Source organism: Chiroxiphia lanceolata, chromosome 9 (assembly GCF_009829145.1).
Source record: "Chiroxiphia lanceolata isolate bChiLan1 chromosome 9, bChiLan1.pri, whole genome shotgun sequence".
Classification (NCBI taxonomy): Eukaryota; Metazoa; Chordata; class Aves; order Passeriformes; family Pipridae; genus Chiroxiphia; species Chiroxiphia lanceolata.
The window spans coordinates 18,850,490-18,870,667 of NC_045645.1; the positions used below are offsets into that span (position 1 = coordinate 18,850,490).

A 20,178-nucleotide genomic window follows, 5' to 3' on the forward strand; every position below is an offset into this window, starting at 1 on the left:
GCAGTCAGAAAGGAAAGACAGTCTGATAGTCTCTGAGAAAAATAAGCTTGGAGGATATCCACTGCCTGACAGAAAAATCATTTTACAATATTCCAACTAAAGCACCTTCCCAACTTAAATAACAACAACAACAAAAATAACACTAGAGCTTAACAATTACCTTTCAACCCAAACACAACAGGCAGCTGCAAAGCTAAGCAGCTCACAATGTATCTGAGAGTTTTAATGCTCCAAATTCCTTGTGAGTTCAGATATGGAACATAAATAGTTAATCTTATTTTGAGCCATTAGATGGAGCTTACTAGAAAGCTTGCTCTAATAAATGGTATGATATGAAGGTCAGCCCTTAATTTACCATCAAAATGTCTTCTAGATGTAAACATAATGACTTCTGCTTATGCACTACACAACCCTGACAAGAATGCTACTTGACAATCCATTTCAGATCTAGAAAAACGTTCTCATTTGCGTCAAGGTGCCGAATGTCAGCAGATTCACTAATATGCTTATTTGCACTGCAGTGGTGGAACAGAGGAAAACACCATGAGCCTCTATACCCTGCCGCTGCCTGGCTAGGGAAATGGTGAAATAAAACAAGATTTAATCCTGTCCATATTACTGTGCAGTTGGTGAAACCTGACAAAGCAACATTAAGTATTCAAAGTGGTATTGTGGCCTAAAGGGATCACATGCAGCCTGCACATGAGAGCAAAGGAATAACTTGGTTCTGCTTCGGTGTTTGTAAATTTAATTTGTTCAAGGAAAAGCAACTCTGGAAGGGATTACTAGCTGGGATCAACACTCTTACCAAAGAAAAAGATAAAATGCAAGTAGGAATAATATTGACATTTTTGTAATACAAAACAGCTTTTTGGGCTTAAGTGAATAAATAAAAGTTGGAGGCAACTGCAGCTCAACCCTGGCTTATGAGAATACTTCACTCAGTGTTCCTGAGCAGGAGGGCCTGGAAAGGTTATGTATTTCATGAAGACTGTATAGGTATTTAGAAAACACCATATTTTACAAAATTTAAAATTTATTTAGCAAAATATTGTTGAGTATTTTCTCAGTGTAATCACTATTTTTTAAATAAGTGGGGCAATAACATTCATGGCATAACAACATCTGATATATTTACTCTTAATTATTGACAACATCTCATTCCACAGGTTCAGGGAAGGATATCTGTGGCTAAGTGTGTAAGTGTGTAAATCCCAGGTGCTCAGGAAACACTGAGCCAGTGCACATACACACATTTAATTAAGAATAACCGAGATCTACAGCAATGCACTTCTGAAATGACAGTACAAGAGAAACTTGTAAATCCCGTTTGCTAAGTGTAGCTCTGTATTTACACTACCCGCAATATCCTTGAATAGCACAATTATTCAACTGCTAAAAGTCACCTCTGGTCCTAGAGCAGAAAAAGAGCAACAAATTTCTGAGTCTAATATGTTCCTTTTGCTAAATACTGGAGTGGAGAGGTGCAGGCAATCCCCTGGGACTTGGCTTTAGAGGGAAGGTGCCTTGAAGGTACATTTGCTTACTGGGCCCCTTCCATAGAAATTAGGGACAACTGGGGTAGAGGGTGGGGAGGGCAGCTGAAAGCCACGACAGAACGGTCTCCTATTTTGTTTTAGCAGGTGTCTTTGTGATGACTAAATGCAATGCATATTTTCCTAGAGTGAAGGACAATGAAAACTTTTTCCTTACAGATTGATACTTCAAATATAAAGCACAGAAAGATAAGCACTACCAGCAAGGAAACTAAAAATACGTCTTCTTAAGCTTGATTAATGAGCTAATAAAAAGCTATAATAAGAAAAAAAATTCAATTAAAGCATCTTGTGATATTTCTCTCAAACAGAAATAAAGAACCCAAGAGCATGGTAAAACTTTGAAAAATTAGTATGGATTCATATGACAGCCTTAGTATTCAAACCTACAGTACATCAGTTTTATACTTTCTTTGACTAGCTGTCTTTTATTTATCATCTCTGATGTGTATTGTCTAGAATTATGATCCTTGATTAGTTTTTTTTATCTTGTTATTGCCTCACAAGTACAACATCTGAATTTAAATACAAACATATTAAAAACTCAGGTATTGTATGGGTTGAAGATACTTATTCTATTCAGAAAACCTGCAGGCCTCTGGCACAATGTGTGGTACTTGGAAACAGTGAAATAAAGGCAAATCCCCTGGAAACAAAACTCACCCGTCACCTATACAAAGTCAGAAAACAAACTAGCTACACGCATCACTGTAGGATGATGTAGGATCATCTACAAAGGACAGAGTAGAAGGCATAGAAAATTTATACTGTGATATTCACTCTTCATCAGTTTCCGGTACCTGAAGGTAATCAGAGGATACAAGAACAGCAAGGACACTGGAAAGGAACTATAAAAGACATAGGTGGGAAGACCTGTAGATTTGAAGCCAGATGAGAAGCACCTGCACCACAAGGAATCCCAGCCTGCACCATGCAGCACCTAGAAGTGAGTAGCACTCAGCCAAGGGCCCATGACAGTCTATGAGGAAGGCAGCCCACCAAAGAAACCCCAGGTTCCTCAGAGGCACAGAGCTGGGGCACAGCAAAGAGCAGCAGGGCAGGGACAGTCTACACAGGGTCGTAAAGAAGACTGAGAATCTCGTACCAGAGGCATTTGTTATTTTAAAACTACAGAAACTGTCTGTTTTAACTTACTGAAACATCAGTGGAGTCTCCAGGATAGGTGCATCCCATCTCCCTCTGCTGGCTGCTCCCCGCGAGAGCAACCTACTGCAGCAAAGGCTTCTGTCAGCCAAAAGGTGTAGCGAGACACTGCCCCCAGCTCCCTCTGAATTTCATTTTTTAAAACAAGAATTAAAACGTCTTAGTACACATTCTCTAATTAGGCAGGCATAGTCTTTTTCTCTTGGCACAGTTCAGTGAACATTTAGCGTTTCTTTTTATCCCTTTATTTCAAGTTGTGTCTCAAGACTTCACTGAAGAGCATCAAATATCAAATGAATTTCCTCATCAACTGCCAGGAGTGTTTCACGAATACTTTCCAAAATACTTTCGTTTGATGACGGGATTTGCGTTTTCTTATTTGACAGCAAGAGAACCAAGATACACAAAGACTATATTGTATCTGCCTGCTTCAGCACCCGCCCAGGATTCCTGAAACTTACATTAACAACAAAGTTGACTTCAGATACTTCAGGCGGCGCCTGTAAAGACGTGCCTTGTTCTACACTGAACCAAGTGTGCCTGGGTGACGTGCCCGACACCGCAGCGGAGCTCCCGTGTGTCCAGCGCAGAATCCAGTCGCCTAGGGAGGCACTGAAACCCCCGCAAGACAGACCAGCGTCCACCTCACTCCACCTCCCTACTCGTCCCTGGCTCCTGCAGGGAGTAACGCCGGCCATTACTTCCGTTTCAATACTTGCAACTTCGAAATTCCGCAATTCTGATGGTTTCACTTAGGAAAAAAAAGGGAACAGTTTTACTGGTTTAAAATGTTTGGCGTCTCTCTTCGCGCTCCTTTTCTGATGTAATGTGTTGTCAACTTGTTCTCACAAGCACATCCCTGCCGCCAAAGCAGTGCCTGGCCCCAGCGAGCACACCCGGCCCCAGGGCGAAGGGGCACGCGAGCCTCCAGCTACAACGATAGAGCGGCTGCCCCAGGAGTAACAGAGGCGACGGGCAAGGCGCGTTCGCGGGCTGCTGCTCCCATGGCGGGCCCTGGGCGTCTACCAGGAAGGGAGAGACCAGCCTGGAGAAGGCAGAAAAGTCTGGGTACGTCCCTGCCGGGCGCCCGGGGCTCCCGAGGAGAGAGCGGGCGGCTGCCCGGCCGCACGGGGCTCTCCAGCCCGAGGCACTGCACACACTTGTTCCAGCGGCCCCGGCCAGCAGCGGCCACGCTCCCCACGACCGCCCCGCGGAAGGCTCGCCCACGGCCGCTGGCCCCGGCCCGCCCAGTCCCCGGCCGCGCCAGGGGCGGCCCGGGCAGGGGCCCCGCGCCTCCACGAACACGCCCGTGGGCGTTGGGCCGTCCCGTCCCGCCTCCGCAGAGGTCGGAGCCGCGGAGCCGCAGACCCGCCGTCGGGGCCCGCCGGCAGGCACGACACCTCCCAGCCCGGACCGGCACTCCCGGCACCCGCGGTCCCCGCTCCCTCCCAGCCCGGGCCGGCAGCGCAACCCGCCCGCCGCCGCTTCCACTCCTGCGCACTGGGTGCGCCCCCCAGGCGGGCCGGGGCCGGGGGCGGGCCGCGGGCGGGGGAGCGGCGGGCGGCCAATTGCGGCCCCGCGGGGAGCGGCTGCGGCGGGGCTCCCGCCCGTGCTCGTAGGGCAGGATGGAGGCGGAGGGCCGGGCACCGGGGTCGCCGCTCCTTGCCTGCGGGGAAGGGCCCGGGGCCGACTCGCGCCCCGCTGCGGGTGCCCCCGGCACGGCCCGGGGGCCGCTGATCGCCGCCGCCGAGGTGCTGGCGCTGGACGATGAGGAGGACGACCTGGAGGTGTTCAGCAAGGTACGGCAGCGCCCTCCGCGGGTCGGGCCGTGCCGCGCCGGGGCGGCCGGGCGGGCTGGCCAGCACTTTGCCCCGGCGGGCACCGGGCGAGCCGGGCCGGGCCGGCTCCGCCCAGAGCGGGATCGCGGCCTCTGCCCGCCTGCCCCGCGGCCGGCCGGGAGCCCGCGCTCCCCGCGCCCGGACGGTGCCCGCCCGGGCAGGGCAGGGCTGGTCCGGCCGCCCCCGGGGCTCCGCTGCGAGGGCCGGGCTGCCCGGGGCGCGGGGCTGCCTGGGGACAGCGCTCGGCGGCCACGGAGCACCGGGCGAGTTCCCCGGCACGAAAGGCAGGTTCGCTGCTTCGGACCAGCAGTTCGAGTCATGACTGCCCTTACCTTAAATGTGCCGTGTAATCTGGACTCGCTGTAACCTTATCATCACTTACGTTCGTTATGTACCATATATGTATCTGTAAATTAAATAAACACTCGTGTTTAGTAATTGCAGTAGCGTTTAAATAAATGTTTGCAAGTTTCAGTTTGAGTTTTCTTTTGAAAGATGAAGTCTCCCACCTTCACATAGGAGGCTTGAGAAGTTAACATCTGTATTTCGATGAAGGGAATAAAATAAATGTAACTGAAATATACTAGGGTCCATGTTCAGAAAGCACACAGCTAGGTACGTGGGTGCCAGTCTTGCCAATATTGCTGATTTTAATTAAATCAATGAAGTGTGGTATGGCTACCATGTATATTATTTTTCATTTTGTACTGATTTGGTTAAGATTAGACTTACCTCTTGCCTTCTCGGCAGTTAAAGAGGAGAACATCTCATGGATCTATTTGCCTCATCAAGGCAGCATCTAAAATATAAGGACATACAGAGAGCTAAGGTGGAAAAAATATATACAGAGGCTAAGGTGCTGTTCACCCTCTGAGGCTTGTGAACTGCTATGTGACAGGGTGTGTGCCATGGGAGAGAAACAGCAAATAAATTTCTTATTTGAAGAAGCAACAATATCCATATATTCAGTAGGACTGGTTGTCATATGGATTAAATGTGTGGGGTTTTATATTTCTGTAGGCAAGATACGTTGTTGTGGTGTGCATGAATAAAACCATTGGAATAAGGACTTCCTTCTTAGAAGCTATGTATTTAAACTTTGACTCTAGTAGAATTCTTGAAACTCATGGCTTTTAAGGCCAGAAGGAACTATTAGGTCATTTAATAGTTTCTAACATGAAAGACATCAGGCTAAATTTCACCAAGTTATCTGTGTTTTTCTGAAGCATAACTAGGGTCTAGCTGAAATATGTTCTTCTAGGAAAGCACCAGCCTTGGTTTGACATAAAGCAATGAATGATTCACTGAACTTGCATGCAAAAGCAGTGCTAAAATATAATTTTAGTTGTTTGTGCTCACTTTGAATCCTTTTGCTTTTATGAGGTAAGGTCAGGCAGTTCTGCATGAAGGTATCTGCCTATTAACACAGTGTATCAACAGATATGCTGCTTGCTTGTCAAGAGCTATTCCCCTCTGGAATAAAAAAATAAAAACAAGTGGAGTTGATAAAAGTTACTGCTGCTATTGGCAAATACCTATGTCTTTAAATTTCTACTTGGCTTCATGACAAATATTTCTTACTTATATGAAATCTTAAGTACTATTAATGCATGTTACATGATAAGTTATTCCCCACAAACAAGAAAAAATGTCATACTATGTTAAAATACGACCTTCTTTCCAAAGCTTGGACACCTGCCTGTAGTGTATATATAGACCACAAATCCCTGGTTTGTTTTCAGGTGTAATTTGAGGGCTGATCTTCTGAGCTTATGAAAATCTGTGAGGTTGTTTAGGCTTTACACCCTATTTGTTCATGTTCCATATATTCAAGGGAAACTGACAGGCTAAATGTAGCTTCCAATTAAGTGTTGTAAAACCAATTTTTCTGTAACATACTGTTCGAGGACTACTTTGATTTAAATTGTACCTTAATGGGGTTCCTTATGCCAGTGTCTGTAAGGTAGTGGTTTAGCATTTGCAGGCCAAGCGGGACGGCAACGGCAGTGCAGAACTCGGTACCTGCCACTGCCGTCGACTTCATCTTTCTCAGTTTAGTCAGTGCAGTGTGCCATCTACCAAAATGGTGAAAAATGAGATTCTTAAAAATTGTCAACCTCAGTACCCTAAGTTATTACTCAAAATGTAAATACTGGGCTTTTTAATCTATGAAAATCCATAGACGTTTAACCTGATAGTGTCATAAGCCATTGACCTGGTATCCTGTGACATATCTCACATACTACAGACCAGCATCTTCTTCGGCAGCTCTGATAAACCATTTCATGATGTGATGTGCATTTCACTTTATCCTAGTTTCCACTACCATTGAAAAAGTTCTGACTTCTTTTCAGCAGAGACAAATTCTAGGAGTTGAGTTATGAGTCATACAGGTACAATGTTTCAACCTGCTTTCTTCCATGAGTTTGGAAGCATGGAGTACTGCATGTATTGCAATACCCATTCAGGTATCCTTTGCCTTCCTTGTTAAGTGACACCTAGCATTGGGAAAGCTTCACATAATTGCAAGCTCTGGATCCTTACTGGGAGGTAGGGATGGATGGATGAGGCATGGAGGCAAACCTGAGTCAAGGTCCTGTGCTCTGGGAAAGAGTGGTGTTTAGGCAAACCCCCAGGCTTAATGTCTTCTACAAAGAGCTGCAGTCTCGGCTGTGTGCTCTTTTTTGAGGCCACTCCTGCTGTGTGTTTTCCTTCCCTTATTTATTTTAGAGTCTTACTGACGAACTGCAGTCAAATGTGAGAGTGAGATAGGGTAACTGCAAGTATTAGAGAAAGGAGAGCCAGAATAAGGCCCTCATACTGCCAGGAGCTCGTTGATTTTCTGTCTGTTTGGTCTCTTGGCCAGTAAATCAAAAGGCCTGACTTGCACACACAGCTCTGCCAACTGCTCTGTCAGGAGTGAAAGGGCTTGGAACGAGAAAGGATACTCCAGGTAGGTGGGGCTGGGGAAGGCATCGGAAAGGACATAATTTTCTGGGACAGGGCCTTGATGCTTTTTGCATGGATGAAGAAGAAAAAGGTTTCACAACACAAGAGCTAGAAGAATTGACTGTTTTTCCTGTGCTGCAAAACTCCTTCTGCCCTCATCTGTATGCACACAAAAACATAGTTCCAACCACAAAATTACAGCGGTATAGAAAATTATCATCTTTTTTTAACTGTGTTTCTGTGATGACATCAGACTTAGCTTGCATGAACTTCAAGAACTACTGTAAGTAAACCTGAAGTATCATGAGAATGAAACTTGTTTAAAAGTCACATGCATTCATTCATATGCACATGACGACTAGACCTGTATTAAACAAATCTGAAGACCTGCTTATTCTATGGATTTTTTTGCCTATGCTTTGTTTCACAAACCACATATTCATAAGCCTTTCCACATAAAAATATACTTTCAGAAACCTGCATGTATAGAGAAAGTTTTAGTAGCAACCTAGAGGAAATAATGAAACATTAAGACATTAATGCCCCATGGAAAATGAGAAAATATGAAACACATTTACCTTGATCCAATTTAGGCCTTGCAGAGTCATTAGTCCTCAAGTTATATGGCTATTCAAGTCCCTTACACGCTCACATGCATTTTTCTTTCCCTGGAAATTTCCTGTTGTCTCAGCGCTTTGAATCGCATGGGCTGCTCTGAACTAGCAGTCCTCATTCTTCATCCAGAGCGTGGCCAGCCAGTGCTAGCAGGCTCTGAAAACAGCTTCTCTGTTTATTCTCCACCACTCAGGACAGTGCTAGCTGGATACCAGTATAGAAATCACGTGTAGAAACACACCAAATAAAAGTAAAATGACTGACAGGTGTACAAGGAAACCACTATATAATATTTAAAGTCTTGTCTTCAGTTATCTGTGTTGCTTTTGTCTGCCTGTTCAAAGAACTGCTACATAAGTGCTTTCTGGGCATAATTCCCAGTATAAATTTCTCCTCCATATTTGTGGGAGTACATTGATAAATCCAAAGGAGAGGGATGGCAGTAGGCAATGAGCTTAAGGCAGGAAAAGAGCAAGATACCATGTTCCAGAGAAAGTTTTGATCTAGTTGAATTCAAAGGGAAAAAGGAACTCTCCCCAGCTCAGCAGCACTATGGTGGTGTGCTCTTCACTCCCATGAGAGCAGCCTTGGGACAATGCCATGACTCCAGTTTGTGTGGACTCACACATTTCCAGTCCTGGCATTCAAGCAGGCACTGGAAAGGGCAACTCTTTCAGCTACCACTCAGTACTTAGTGTAGTCTAACTACGCTTTTAGAAAACTTCTAGAAAGTAGATTAATTTTCAGGTTTGTTATGAAAATACTTCATTGCATTGCATATATTAAAAAAAGTATACAGTATTTTCTATTTAAAATATAGTTATTTATTCAAATTGCTCTAATTTATTATTTCTAATGGTTTAATAATTTGTTATGCTCTTTCATGGAGTTAGTGATTTCAATTTATTTTCCTAGTAACTGTACCTTTCAAGATTTTAGATTAGTAGATCTCATCCAGACTTGCATCTAAGGAAGCAAATGAGATTTCTTGCTTGTTTCCAATTTACAATCCATTTCTCAGCACTTCAGTGGTCACCATTGAATGCACTGAGCAGAAGCAGCTGCTATGGGGTCATATTCTTAGCGAGGTGTGTGGAAGTGGTTGATGCTATTAAAAAGTGGATTTCCTCTTCAGCAAAATAGTGGTTTGACTTTTTTTTTTTTAGAAATTAAGCAGCAAATTTGTACTTCATCCTTACTTACTGTTTTCCTTTAGAAAAAAGAAAAAGATTAATTTATGTATCTGTAATTGTTTTCCATTTCAAATTTTATTTTAAAATACATGCAAACTGAAATATCCAATTACAATAAAAATTCTGATTCTGATTTTGTCTTGTTTTCTTTTAAATCATTGGGTTTTTATCTACCCTGTTCAGGTTATTAGAGATAATTCAAACATCATAAGTCCTCAGCAACTGGCTTTTAACATTTTAATAAAGCTGGTAAGTATTCTACACAATTAATGGGTGCTTGGATTCATAACTAATTTTACCATTCATAGGCAAGTTCTCTTTGCAGAACATTCTTCTCAAATGGTAGTATTTTGCTCTTTCAACAGTTATAGAATAAATCTCATTTCTTACATCCTCACTGAAGTACGTACTGAAAAGGATAATAGATTTTCTAGGTACTATATAATTCTTTCATCTGCTCTATATTATATCTGTTCTATCAGATTATTTAAAAGCTTGCCATTTTAGCATCTGAGACATATGTGTTTGTATACAAAGATGTATTGATATGAATGTTCTCCTGTCTTATCTGTAGGATACATCTCTGGCTGAGGTAAACTCATTCAGTCCTTCAATGCCAATATCCCCCTCATCAATGATAAACCAATATAAATTTGAAGATGGACCAGAATTAAGAGATCTCTTCATTACAGTCGATGATCCTGAAAGCCACATTACAACCATTGAAACATTTATTACATACAGAGTAGTCACAAAGGTAAGCATCTATTCATGGCTGTAATGGCTTACTTTGATAACACCAGTAGCATTTTTGCTCTTCTTGCATACCATTCTCTGTGATATTACTACATTTAAATTGTACTCTGATTTTGCCATGAGTTACAGACAACTAAAACTGTATGAAACTGTGGTAGATTCTGGAAAAAAAATCAGTGTAAGTCTGCATAGGTGCTTACCTGCAGAGGTGCTTACATTATTTATATTGAGAAAATAGTTAATAAACCTTCAATAGCCAAATGAGTGCTATGTGAGAATAACATTTTCTGTTGTGATCTTCAGCAGGAACATGAAACAGCAGAAGGACAGATTCAGTTTGAAAACACTATATTGGCACAAGTATTTATGACTTTTGGATCACTTGCAGCCTATGGGTCTTTTGTCTGGCATAAATGTTACCTGCTACAGTCTTTCAATTCCATTCTTTTCTAATTGCATCCATTATCACATATTTTCTAATTGCATCCATTATCACATGGTTGTTTGTTTCCCATTTACAGTTGCATGTGATTTCTGGGGAAACTGCCACAATTCTCTAATGAAAAAGTAATGCTGGGAGACAATGAAGTGTATTTTTAGTTGTCCTAAATGCAAGTTATTTACAGGAAATAAGGAGAAAAGTCAGCCTTATGAGTCCAGCCAGGTCTTATGAGATTACCAGCAAATATTCTGCAAGCTGCATTTTGAGAATTGCACTGTTAATTTATTTTACTTTGAGTTCTTTTTAAAAGATTCATTTAAAACCAAATTTTCAAATGGGAATTATTCATCTTTAAATAAGAGGAGATATCAATTCCTCATAAAATATTTAAAGAGTAGGAAGAGAGCTATCTTCATTAGGTTGCTAGCAATAATTTTCCCTTTATGCATGTTTCTGTAGACTAGTGAACATTTTTTCTTCAGGCAAGTATGGATTGGCCATAAGATAGATTGCTTTTGCCTTTTTTTATCTCTTCTGTCCTTTCTTATCATATTTAATTTGGAGTACTGGCTGTTGATGATAAAGTAATAGTATTCCTCCCACATACCTTGAAAAATTTTTATTCAACAAAAATGTTTAGATTACAAAAGCATGTTTTGAGGTTTTAGAATTTACTTGCATCGCATTATAAATCTCTGTGCAACAATGAATGCTAAATAGCACATTTTAATGAAAACATGGGCTCTTCGTGGCTTGCCTCTAGAAGACAGAGCAGTGATAAAATAAATCTCATGGTCTGGACAATTTTGTAACTCTGTAATAAGCATTTTTTGTAGACATTAAAGGTTTGTTGGCAAGTTCTAACAAAGGGCTACAAAACTGGAATTGATGATGGGATGCAGAATCCATTAAGCGGTGCAAGAAATGTTATTGCTGTAATATTCTGAAGTTTTCATGTTTTGAACGTGGGGATTGTTGATGAGTGTCAGCAGGTCCCAAGGATGTATATCAGCTCTTTGAGGTTCATTCAGAATGCTAAAAAATGGACTTTCCTCATTAGTAGATTACTAATCACTTTAAAAGAAGTGTCCTAGAAGTAATGAACATAACTGTGATTGCTAAAAGGAAAATGCAACACTAAAGTAATTATTGAAATATTTTGGAAACATTGTGGTAGGACAATTATTACATCACTGCGTAAAGTGCAGTTAAAAGCTTGCTTTTTTCCTTTTTTCCCCAATAGAACTTTGATTTCTTGCTAAAACACGATGTGTTTTAACTCTTCAAGGAGTTGATTGTTGTACTTTAAAATAACAGCAAACAAATAACAGGAGCAAAATAGAATCATGTTGCATTCCCTTCAAGTACTCAGTTTTCTCCAAAATCTAAAACTGCATTGTTCTTTTCTTTTTCTGGTATTGTAACCCAAGCCTGTTGTTTCTGGCCCTGTTTTTCAGACATCCCGTGGTGAATTTGACTCCAGTGAATATGAAGTTCGAAGACGATACCAGGATTTCCTTTGGTTGAAGAGCAAACTTGAAGAAGCACATCCGACACTGATTATTCCTGTTTGTTTATTGTTTTTATTTGTTTATAAGATAGCTCCAGTTTTATACAGAAATGTTTGAGGTCTTTTTGCAACTTCTGAAGTCTCACAAACATTAAGCCAACCTATTTTCATTAGCTTTATATGCATGTGATAATTAAAAATCACATAAAGGTATTTATTAGGTTTTTCATGGTGCCATTTGCAATAATTTATGTCCTCCTTTCTTAGTTGCATTTGTGTTCTTCTGCACTGTGTGTTACAAGAACCATATTATTACAAGAACCATGTTATACCTTAGTTGAATATGATAACTTTATATAGCTTTTGGGTTTTTGCATGATAGATTTTACAAGGTATACCTATTTTTTTTATTAAGTAGAAGAACTACTATAATAACCCTAATATTATGCAAATTGTACAATATTATTCTTCTTTTTTCCTTAGCCATTGCCTGAAAAATTCATAATGAAGGGCATGGTGGAACGATTTAGTGATGAATTCATTGAGACTCGAAGAAAAGCTTTACATAAATTTTTGAACCGTATTGCTGATCATCCAACTTTAACTTTTAATGAAGACTTCAAAATTTTTCTTACTGCACAAGCCTGGGTAAAATTACTTTGTTTTTATCTACATTTATGTGAAACCACCTCTTGTATTAGTAGAGTGTATCAGGAGTCCCCCTGGCTCAGTATTCAATAGTGTCATTCCATGGCTTGTTACAGAAGTGGCAGAAGAAGGCAGGGATTTATGGAATATACATACCTCAAGATAACCTTTTCTTCTGTGGTTTTGGTAATCCTGTATGTGATGATAAATATTGCTGTACCTTCCAAAGTAGTTTTTGTTACTGCATTCTGGATTCTTTTGTGGCAATTTCACAGTATGTCAAGTCTGCATGCTTTTTGGTACACATATAAGCTTCCAAGATTATGAGGAAAATAGTGGTTTTAATTAATTATTGGTTTGGCATGGCACTGTCTTTTTCATCTCTCTATTTTTTTTTTTAAAGTTATACTGGTCTCATAAAAGAATTTCCTGTTGCATTGTTGCAAGATGTCACCAGTTGCAGACTGGAGTTTTGTACTCAGCAAAGCCTGCCTCTGAACTTCAGCAAAGGTTATTCTAGCAACATTTAAAAAGAGAAAAAAAATAGATGGATTACTTCCTCCATTGTCTGCTTTTCTCACTTATTTCTGCAATCATTACCTCTGCTTTCCTGTTCAAAAAGCTAAACTGGAAACTAGTTAACTCACCCTGAGGAATGAAGGGGTAAAGGTTCTCTGCCATCTTTAACCATTCTTGTGGAGCGTGATACTTGTGTTTGCTCAGAAAGACTTGGCTTATAAATGCACATGACAGGTACAATTCTGACACTTTTCTAATAATTATAACATAAGATTTGTACACTACAAAGACACAGAGAGGCTTATGTATGTAGTTTTATTTAAAAAAACCCCAAAACTTTATGAATTATTTTCAGAGAATTAAAAAAAGCACTTGGAAGTAAACAGAGCTTATTCTGTCTTTAGGAACTCTCATCACACAAGAAGCAGGGTCCCGGTTTGCTGAGCAGGATGGGACAAACCGTCAGAGCTGTAGCATCCTCAGTAAGAGGAGCAGTTAAAAATCGTCCTGGAATGTTTACAGAAATCAACGATTACATGGGAACATTTAGTCAGAAAATAAATTTACTAGATAAAATAGCTCATAGGATTTACAAGGAAGAAAGGGGTAAGTAGAAAACAAGTATCAGTTTTATTGATTTAAGAAATTAATATATTGGAAAAGTAAATTAGTTTTTATCATGCCAGGCAAAATGCTCTTTCCAACAAGGAAGGAAAAAGGGGGATTTATGTTTATACTGTGGTTTTCTTAATGGTTATGGTTTTGACAGATCTTCCAGTTAGTTTTCATAAGTTCTTAATAGGAATAGTTTTAACATGTCGTTCAGCTACTTATGAGGAACTTTGAAGAAAATGTAGTAAGTGTGGCTGTCTTTTTACCTGTGCTTTTTGGAAAAGTGAATGACCTTTTGTTTTTTACTTTCAGGGCAATCTCATGCTGACATAATGCTATCTAGATTCCAGATCTTTAAACATCTCTTTTTTTGGTTTCATTCTTCACCTTTTTTCTGTTTTGACTAAGTAGATTTTTTAATAGCTTTACTGTTGGGCATAATTTCTGTCATGGTAAGCTGTGTCTATTAGGAGTTTTCTTAAGAAGAATGACTTGACCTTATTTTTTTCCTTAAGTAACAGCAGTTTGCACACCTACGTGGAATGCTAAGTGACTGACTTTTCTGAGATTCTGAAATTACTCTGATCTCAGACTATGCCTGTTCAGTAGAATTTCCACTGGGCAGCACTTGAGGTATTTTCTTGTCTATATAATTTAAAAAGCTGCACTGTGTTCCTTAATAACTGAGCCCTTGTGCTTGATTGTGCAGCACCAGATCTCAGCATGTCCTCACTGAATTGGAAGGATCTTATAAAAGGAAAATACATATTGGTGAAAAGAGTTCCTTTTGATATTGTTCCTTTCAATGGAAATAGCTGAGGTCTGTAGGTTCAAGGCATCAATATGAAATTCTTGGAAAACCTTAAGAATTTTGACATGCTTCCAAATGCTGTAGTTATATCTTCTTCCCATATTTTCTAAACAGCACGTCAGAACACTTGTGTGCAGGGCTGCACTGTTGTGGATCGGAACTGTTGATAGCTGCAATGCAGACAACATTCCTGCTTGCAGTAGCTTGATGTGGGATTCTTGATTACATCTTCCACAGAGGTTTTTTTGTCCAATTAGTCTCAAAGTAAACATTACACTCTTCATGCCACACAACTGCTTTCATCTTTTCTAGGACATTTCTTTTTTTGATACATGACCAATGCATTCACAGTACCCTCCTGTGAACATGCAGTTTCCTGGTCATATGGAGCCTTGCCCACGTTTAGCCCTACCAAGTGGCACAGTGTATTCTGGGCCCTCTCTGCTTACAGATTATCACTTGGTCTAGAGACATAAGAGAATTTACTGGATATCCCTGTATTTAAAATATTAAAAACTACTGAAGGACATAACACCTGGAGAACTGGTGTGAACTTTAGTGTTTCTTTTGAAGCTTTTGGGACATAACAAAGCTTCTGGTTTTAATAACTGAGACAGGATTCGGAACGTTACTGTTTCAAGCAGCAGAGGAATTCAGGATAGTAGACCCAAATCAGACCAACTGCTGCCCACGGCTGCTCATGGCTCCTGTCGCTCTATATGAAGACAATGTGAAGCAACGCAGGTCATCAGTGCAGGGTGTCTGAGTACAACTCTTCAGGTCTACCTGAGTATGTGTGTCCTTTTGAAACGACTGGGGCATTTTTGCTGATAGATTTCTTGAAACTACTTAATTACAATACGTTAATTGATTAGTTTATTCATAAACAATGAACCAGAGTTTACTTACCTTGGTCATTTGAGCAAATTTAAACACTAGCCTCAGCCTCTTGGTTTGTTCACAGTAAATACGAGGTTGTAATTAGCATCGCTTAGATATCTATTAAAGAACAAAGAGTAATATGTGTATATGTTCCTGTTAAGACTATTTTAATGAAATGAAGGAATACGGCCCCATCCACACCCTCTGGTCAGCATCGGAAGAAGATTTAGCAGACTCCCTGAAGGGCATTGCCAGCTGCATCGACAGGTGTTGCAAGGCTACGGAGAAGAGAATGGCAGGGCTCTCAGAAAACTTGCTGCCAATTTTACATGAATATGTTCTCTACAGTGAAATTCTGATGGTAAGGTTTCTTTAAGGATTGTTTGTGGCTGTAAATAAAATCTGGCTTAGACCAGTGACAAGTCTAGGAGAGAATGATGAAAATGACTTTACAGTCCCTGTATTTACTCATTACAAAACGTGCAGCATAGGATAACTGTCTGTTAGGAGGGAATCTGGTTGGTCCTGTTCCCTTGCTAATCTGGCCAGAGATGCCCCTTCCAAATAAGAAGAGCTTGACAGTTCTGCCTGGCAGGCAGCCCTTGGTAGCTGTGCGAGGGTGTCTGGTTTTGCCATCTTCAGTGAGCTCTGCATTGTAGCCGAAAGGGTTTGGGAACAGCAGCTCAGAAAGACCTTCTCTGACACGGATAGAATATGAACTCATTGAGTAACAGATTGTGTGTGGGAAAAGGAGTGGAGAGGTTTTTCCCTTTCTAGGAGCTGTTCCTAAACTATGTTTTCTTTTTCCAGAACAGCAGGGAACTTCCAGTCCCTGCGCCATTATATAAGCATGTGTTAGTCTTTGCCATAAGCTACTGCTCTCAGTTCCCTTTATGTATGTATTTTTCTTACACTTGGAGAGAATGTAAAAAATCAGACTCCAGAGTTGATATACTCAGTGTTGGTGGATAATCAACATAATTAAGTAACTGAATTCAGCATGTCATAATTCCCACTTTGCTGCCTCCAGAAAGCAGAACATGTGTACAAACCCCTCTTTGTCTAGGTTTTGAGCAATGCCAGCTGCAGTATCTGTTCTTCTGTTACTGCTGGGAGTCCAGCTCCTACTGCAGTGCCTTCTGAGTAGGGGCTGACAGTGTGTTGCAGACCATGGGTAGAGCAAGACCCAAGTTAACTGAGCCTTTGCTGGCACTGTGCAGAGCATTGCCAATTTCTTATTAAGGCTCAGCTACTGAGAGGTTAGGAATTACTGCTGCAATGACTGCTGTATTTAAAACAAGCTTCACTGAAAGAGGGGCCATGCTGGTAGGTGGAGGTAGGTACTGCTTTGCTTAAAGGTTTAAAGAGATTACCATCCTAGCAATTGCAGCTCTTCTTCGTCTCCCCCACTTCCAGAAGTAAATTTTCAGCATTTCTAAGTCTGTTACCCATGAGTGATCCTAGCCTTCATGCTACTGAAGAGATTCTGCCTGCCCATGACCTTCTGTTTTGCAGCCTGGCTCACCCTCACCCTTTCTCAGGCATTCTGTCCAGAGCACAAAGAGGTTTCTGTGGACAAGCCCCAGGCTCTTCATGCACACTTTACAAGCTGCTGTTCCCCACTGCATCTTTTCTGCTTGTAGCTTTCTTGATGCAGCACTTGCAGCACAGCATTAGTCTGCCATGAGGTCCTGTCCAGAGGAAAAACCTTCCTTCAGTAGCTCACTGCTGTTCCCTTCGTTCACTCTGGATTTTATTTTTGTTATGGCTTACTTCCCTCTTGGAGTTTGGAGACGGTAAAACTAATCACACTAAAAATACCATGGGAAGTCACACAGTAATAAACCTGCTTTCAGAGGTGTGTTTAACCCCTCATGTGCAGTGCTGCCAAGATCACATGCAAATGTGCAGAACAAGGTGTGATCAATACAATACAGTCCTTGTATTTTCCAGTGTTGTGAGTTCAGCCTTGTGAGTTCAGCCTTTAACTGAGGAATGAAATGAATTCACAGCTAAAATATATACATCTGGACCAGCTCCTTCCTAACTGACCCACAGAATAAAACTGCTGTCCCTCAGGGTACAAATTACAGCATTAAATGTTTACGAATTCACATAAAGAATTGGAGGGTTTTGTGGCAGAGTACCATTAAATATTACACCAAAAAGCTATAAAAGTATAATAATATGTTTTAAAAATATAGTCCCTATGTTTTTCATTAGAAGTCAGCACTTGTCTGTAGTTGTAGCACCTTAATATTAAAATAGTCAGTTTTGTTTTATAATTTGTGATAGCAGCCATGAAAACAGTTTTAAAAGAGGCAAAATAAATAGTAAAAAAGAGCAAGCATTTGTATTATGAAGAAAAGTTGTTCCAGACATTTGTTTTGCTTCTGTGCTTATAGCTAAACTTCTTCTATGTTTATTAAGTTCTGAGCTATTGAGTAGATTTATGAGCATTTGTATATATAGCTAATCTTTTACTCAGAATAGCCCAAAGTCAGGTTTACCAATTTTTATTGTGATTACCAGATCAAAAAGAAACACTGAAAAATTATTTGAAAAAAACTCCTAAATTATTCTATTGTGTTTGATAAAGTGACAAGATCTCAGAGATATTTTCAGTCAAATAAGAGAGCTAGGGAAGGTAGAGCTGCTTGTACCCTGTGATGTTTCAACATGCCCTGTGCTAGAGGTGAATACTGAACATCTCTGCAGCAGAAGCAGTAAAACCAGTTGTGGTAAGGTAAAGTAAAAGAAGATCTTGAGGTCTGTAATTTTATATGTTCTGCTTCTGACTTTTTTCAAAAGGACTAAAGCCTTGCAACACTTCTGCAAGATAAGCATACCTGAGTGTGCTTTTACAGATGAGGAAGCTAAGACAAAGAGAAATTTATAAGGCTTCATCAAGGTCTCAGAGCAAATTAGCACTGGAAATGGAAATTTAATTTGTTAATACTGTTCCTGTTTTGTAGCTTAACAAGTAAGGTTCCTTCCCCTTTCTAAATATTTTTTTTACATTATGCTAAAAACCCAATACCTGATAAGACAGTTTTAAAGGAGGTAATAATTACATATGCTGAAAATAAGCACATATATCAATGGTAGAACAGCTATCATTCCTATGATAATTTTATCAGATTTTTCTGTTAATTTTTTCTGATTTTTCAGAACTACATTTGGCACTTACAAAATAATATTAAAGGTTAAAATCACACTTTCAGTAAGGCCTTGTATACCATTTTTAGTCATTCTACTTTATATTGTAAATTTTGCTCAATGAAGATACTGTCATTCATGAGATTTGGCAAACTCATGTTGCTGTTTTGAGATATGAATATATAGTAAGTTGAGCTGATACCAACTAAACTGCTGTTGCAGTTTTGTTCATGTAACTAGCAATGATACTGTGTATGGCAGATTCTTGTGGCACTGATTTTGGATTTACTAAGATTCTTGAAAAACACATAAGATAAAATACAGGTATGGAAAAATAAGTCTTCATAGTTTTAATTTTTTTAATTAAAGAATATGTATCATGTCAAAATTATTAAATGGCATCATTCTGTGATCTTACTTATTTTATAGAATAGCCAAGGTGTTTGATGGTTTTCTGAAACAGCTAAAATATGGTGTAGTTTACTCCTTTTTTTTTCCTCTTCTATATTAAGGGTGTTTTGAAAAGGAGAGACCAAATTCAAGGCGAGCTTGATTCCAAAGTTGATGCTTTAGCCAATAGAAAGACAGAAAAGGATCTGGTGAGTATGTACAGAAAGCTGAAATCTTCCAGGCCTTATTCTAACTGCAAAAGATATGCAAAAGAAGTGTCCTGTGAAGCCATGTGTAGTAACTGGATGGTGTCTCTGCAATTCTTTGTAGCTGTATGTGCCAGGCAAAGGCAGTCCTGAGAAAGATGTAGCACTTCAGTAGATGGGCTGCTGGAGCGAAAGGCTGGTCATAGTGGGCGACCACTGTGTTTTGTCAACACAGACTACCACAGATTATTTTTAGCATTTCCACTTGCTTCCACACTTGGAGTTAAAAGAAAGTAAGACTTGCTGCAATGCTCTTGTAGCTGCTGCTCCATTGATGTAGGAGAGGGAGAGGAGGTGGTTAGAATCAGCAGTTGTTCATTAAGCTTATTTAAAATGAAACATTCTGCATTTTGTTCTATCTAGTTGAGCCGAATATTTTTTTTAAGTCCAGTATGACACTTCATTCGTTATAGTGAAGTCAGACTGTAACTGGTAGCCCGTGGGGACAGGCATCCCCAAAACCATCAGCAAGGCTCAGCGAGCCAGTTAAAAGCAACTTCCACCATGAGTATTGGCATTTTAAAATTTTTGATTGTTGAATTGTCATGCCTAAGTAATGTCCTTTTAGCACAGTGTTAACGCAAAGTGTTATACAGTGTAAATAATATATAAAACTGACTAATAACTTTTTAGTACATAAAAGGAGAAAGTCCTTGACATTTCAGATATTTTTTATTAGAGTTGTTGTAATTAGTTTTCATGTAAAGATGAGCTGTTTAGATAGTTTTTGGATTTGAAATTCCTATTTTCATTTGATTTGTCACTGAGATGAATAAATAAGAATATATTACCACTCTCTGGTATCTACTATGGCTATGGTATATTTTGTAACAGTTTGACTCTGAGTACTGCAGTGGGACATTAAGTA

The 20,178-nt window shown here is 40.2% G+C and overlaps 1 protein-coding gene across 2 annotated transcripts in view; it reads left to right on the top strand.

Annotated features, from left to right (window-relative positions):
• Positions 1–4,183: 4,183 nt before the first annotated feature.
• The window catches only part of SNX7 (sorting nexin 7), a 28,736-nt gene continuing 12,741 nt past the window's right edge, over positions 4,184–20,178 (top strand). For both annotated transcript variants that reach the window (XM_032697140.1, XM_032697142.1), the window contains exons 1-7: positions 4,184–4,519; positions 9,890–10,072; positions 11,971–12,081; positions 12,507–12,671; positions 13,595–13,796; positions 15,657–15,856; positions 19,167–19,253. In XM_032697140.1, coding sequence (XP_032553031.1) covers positions 4,346–4,519; positions 9,890–10,072; positions 11,971–12,081; positions 12,507–12,671; positions 13,595–13,796; positions 15,657–15,856; positions 19,167–19,253 — 1,122 coding nt within the window. In that variant the 5' untranslated portion in view covers positions 4,184–4,345. The remainder of the gene's footprint in view (positions 4,520–9,889; positions 10,073–11,970; positions 12,082–12,506; positions 12,672–13,594; positions 13,797–15,656; positions 15,857–19,166; positions 19,254–20,178) is intronic.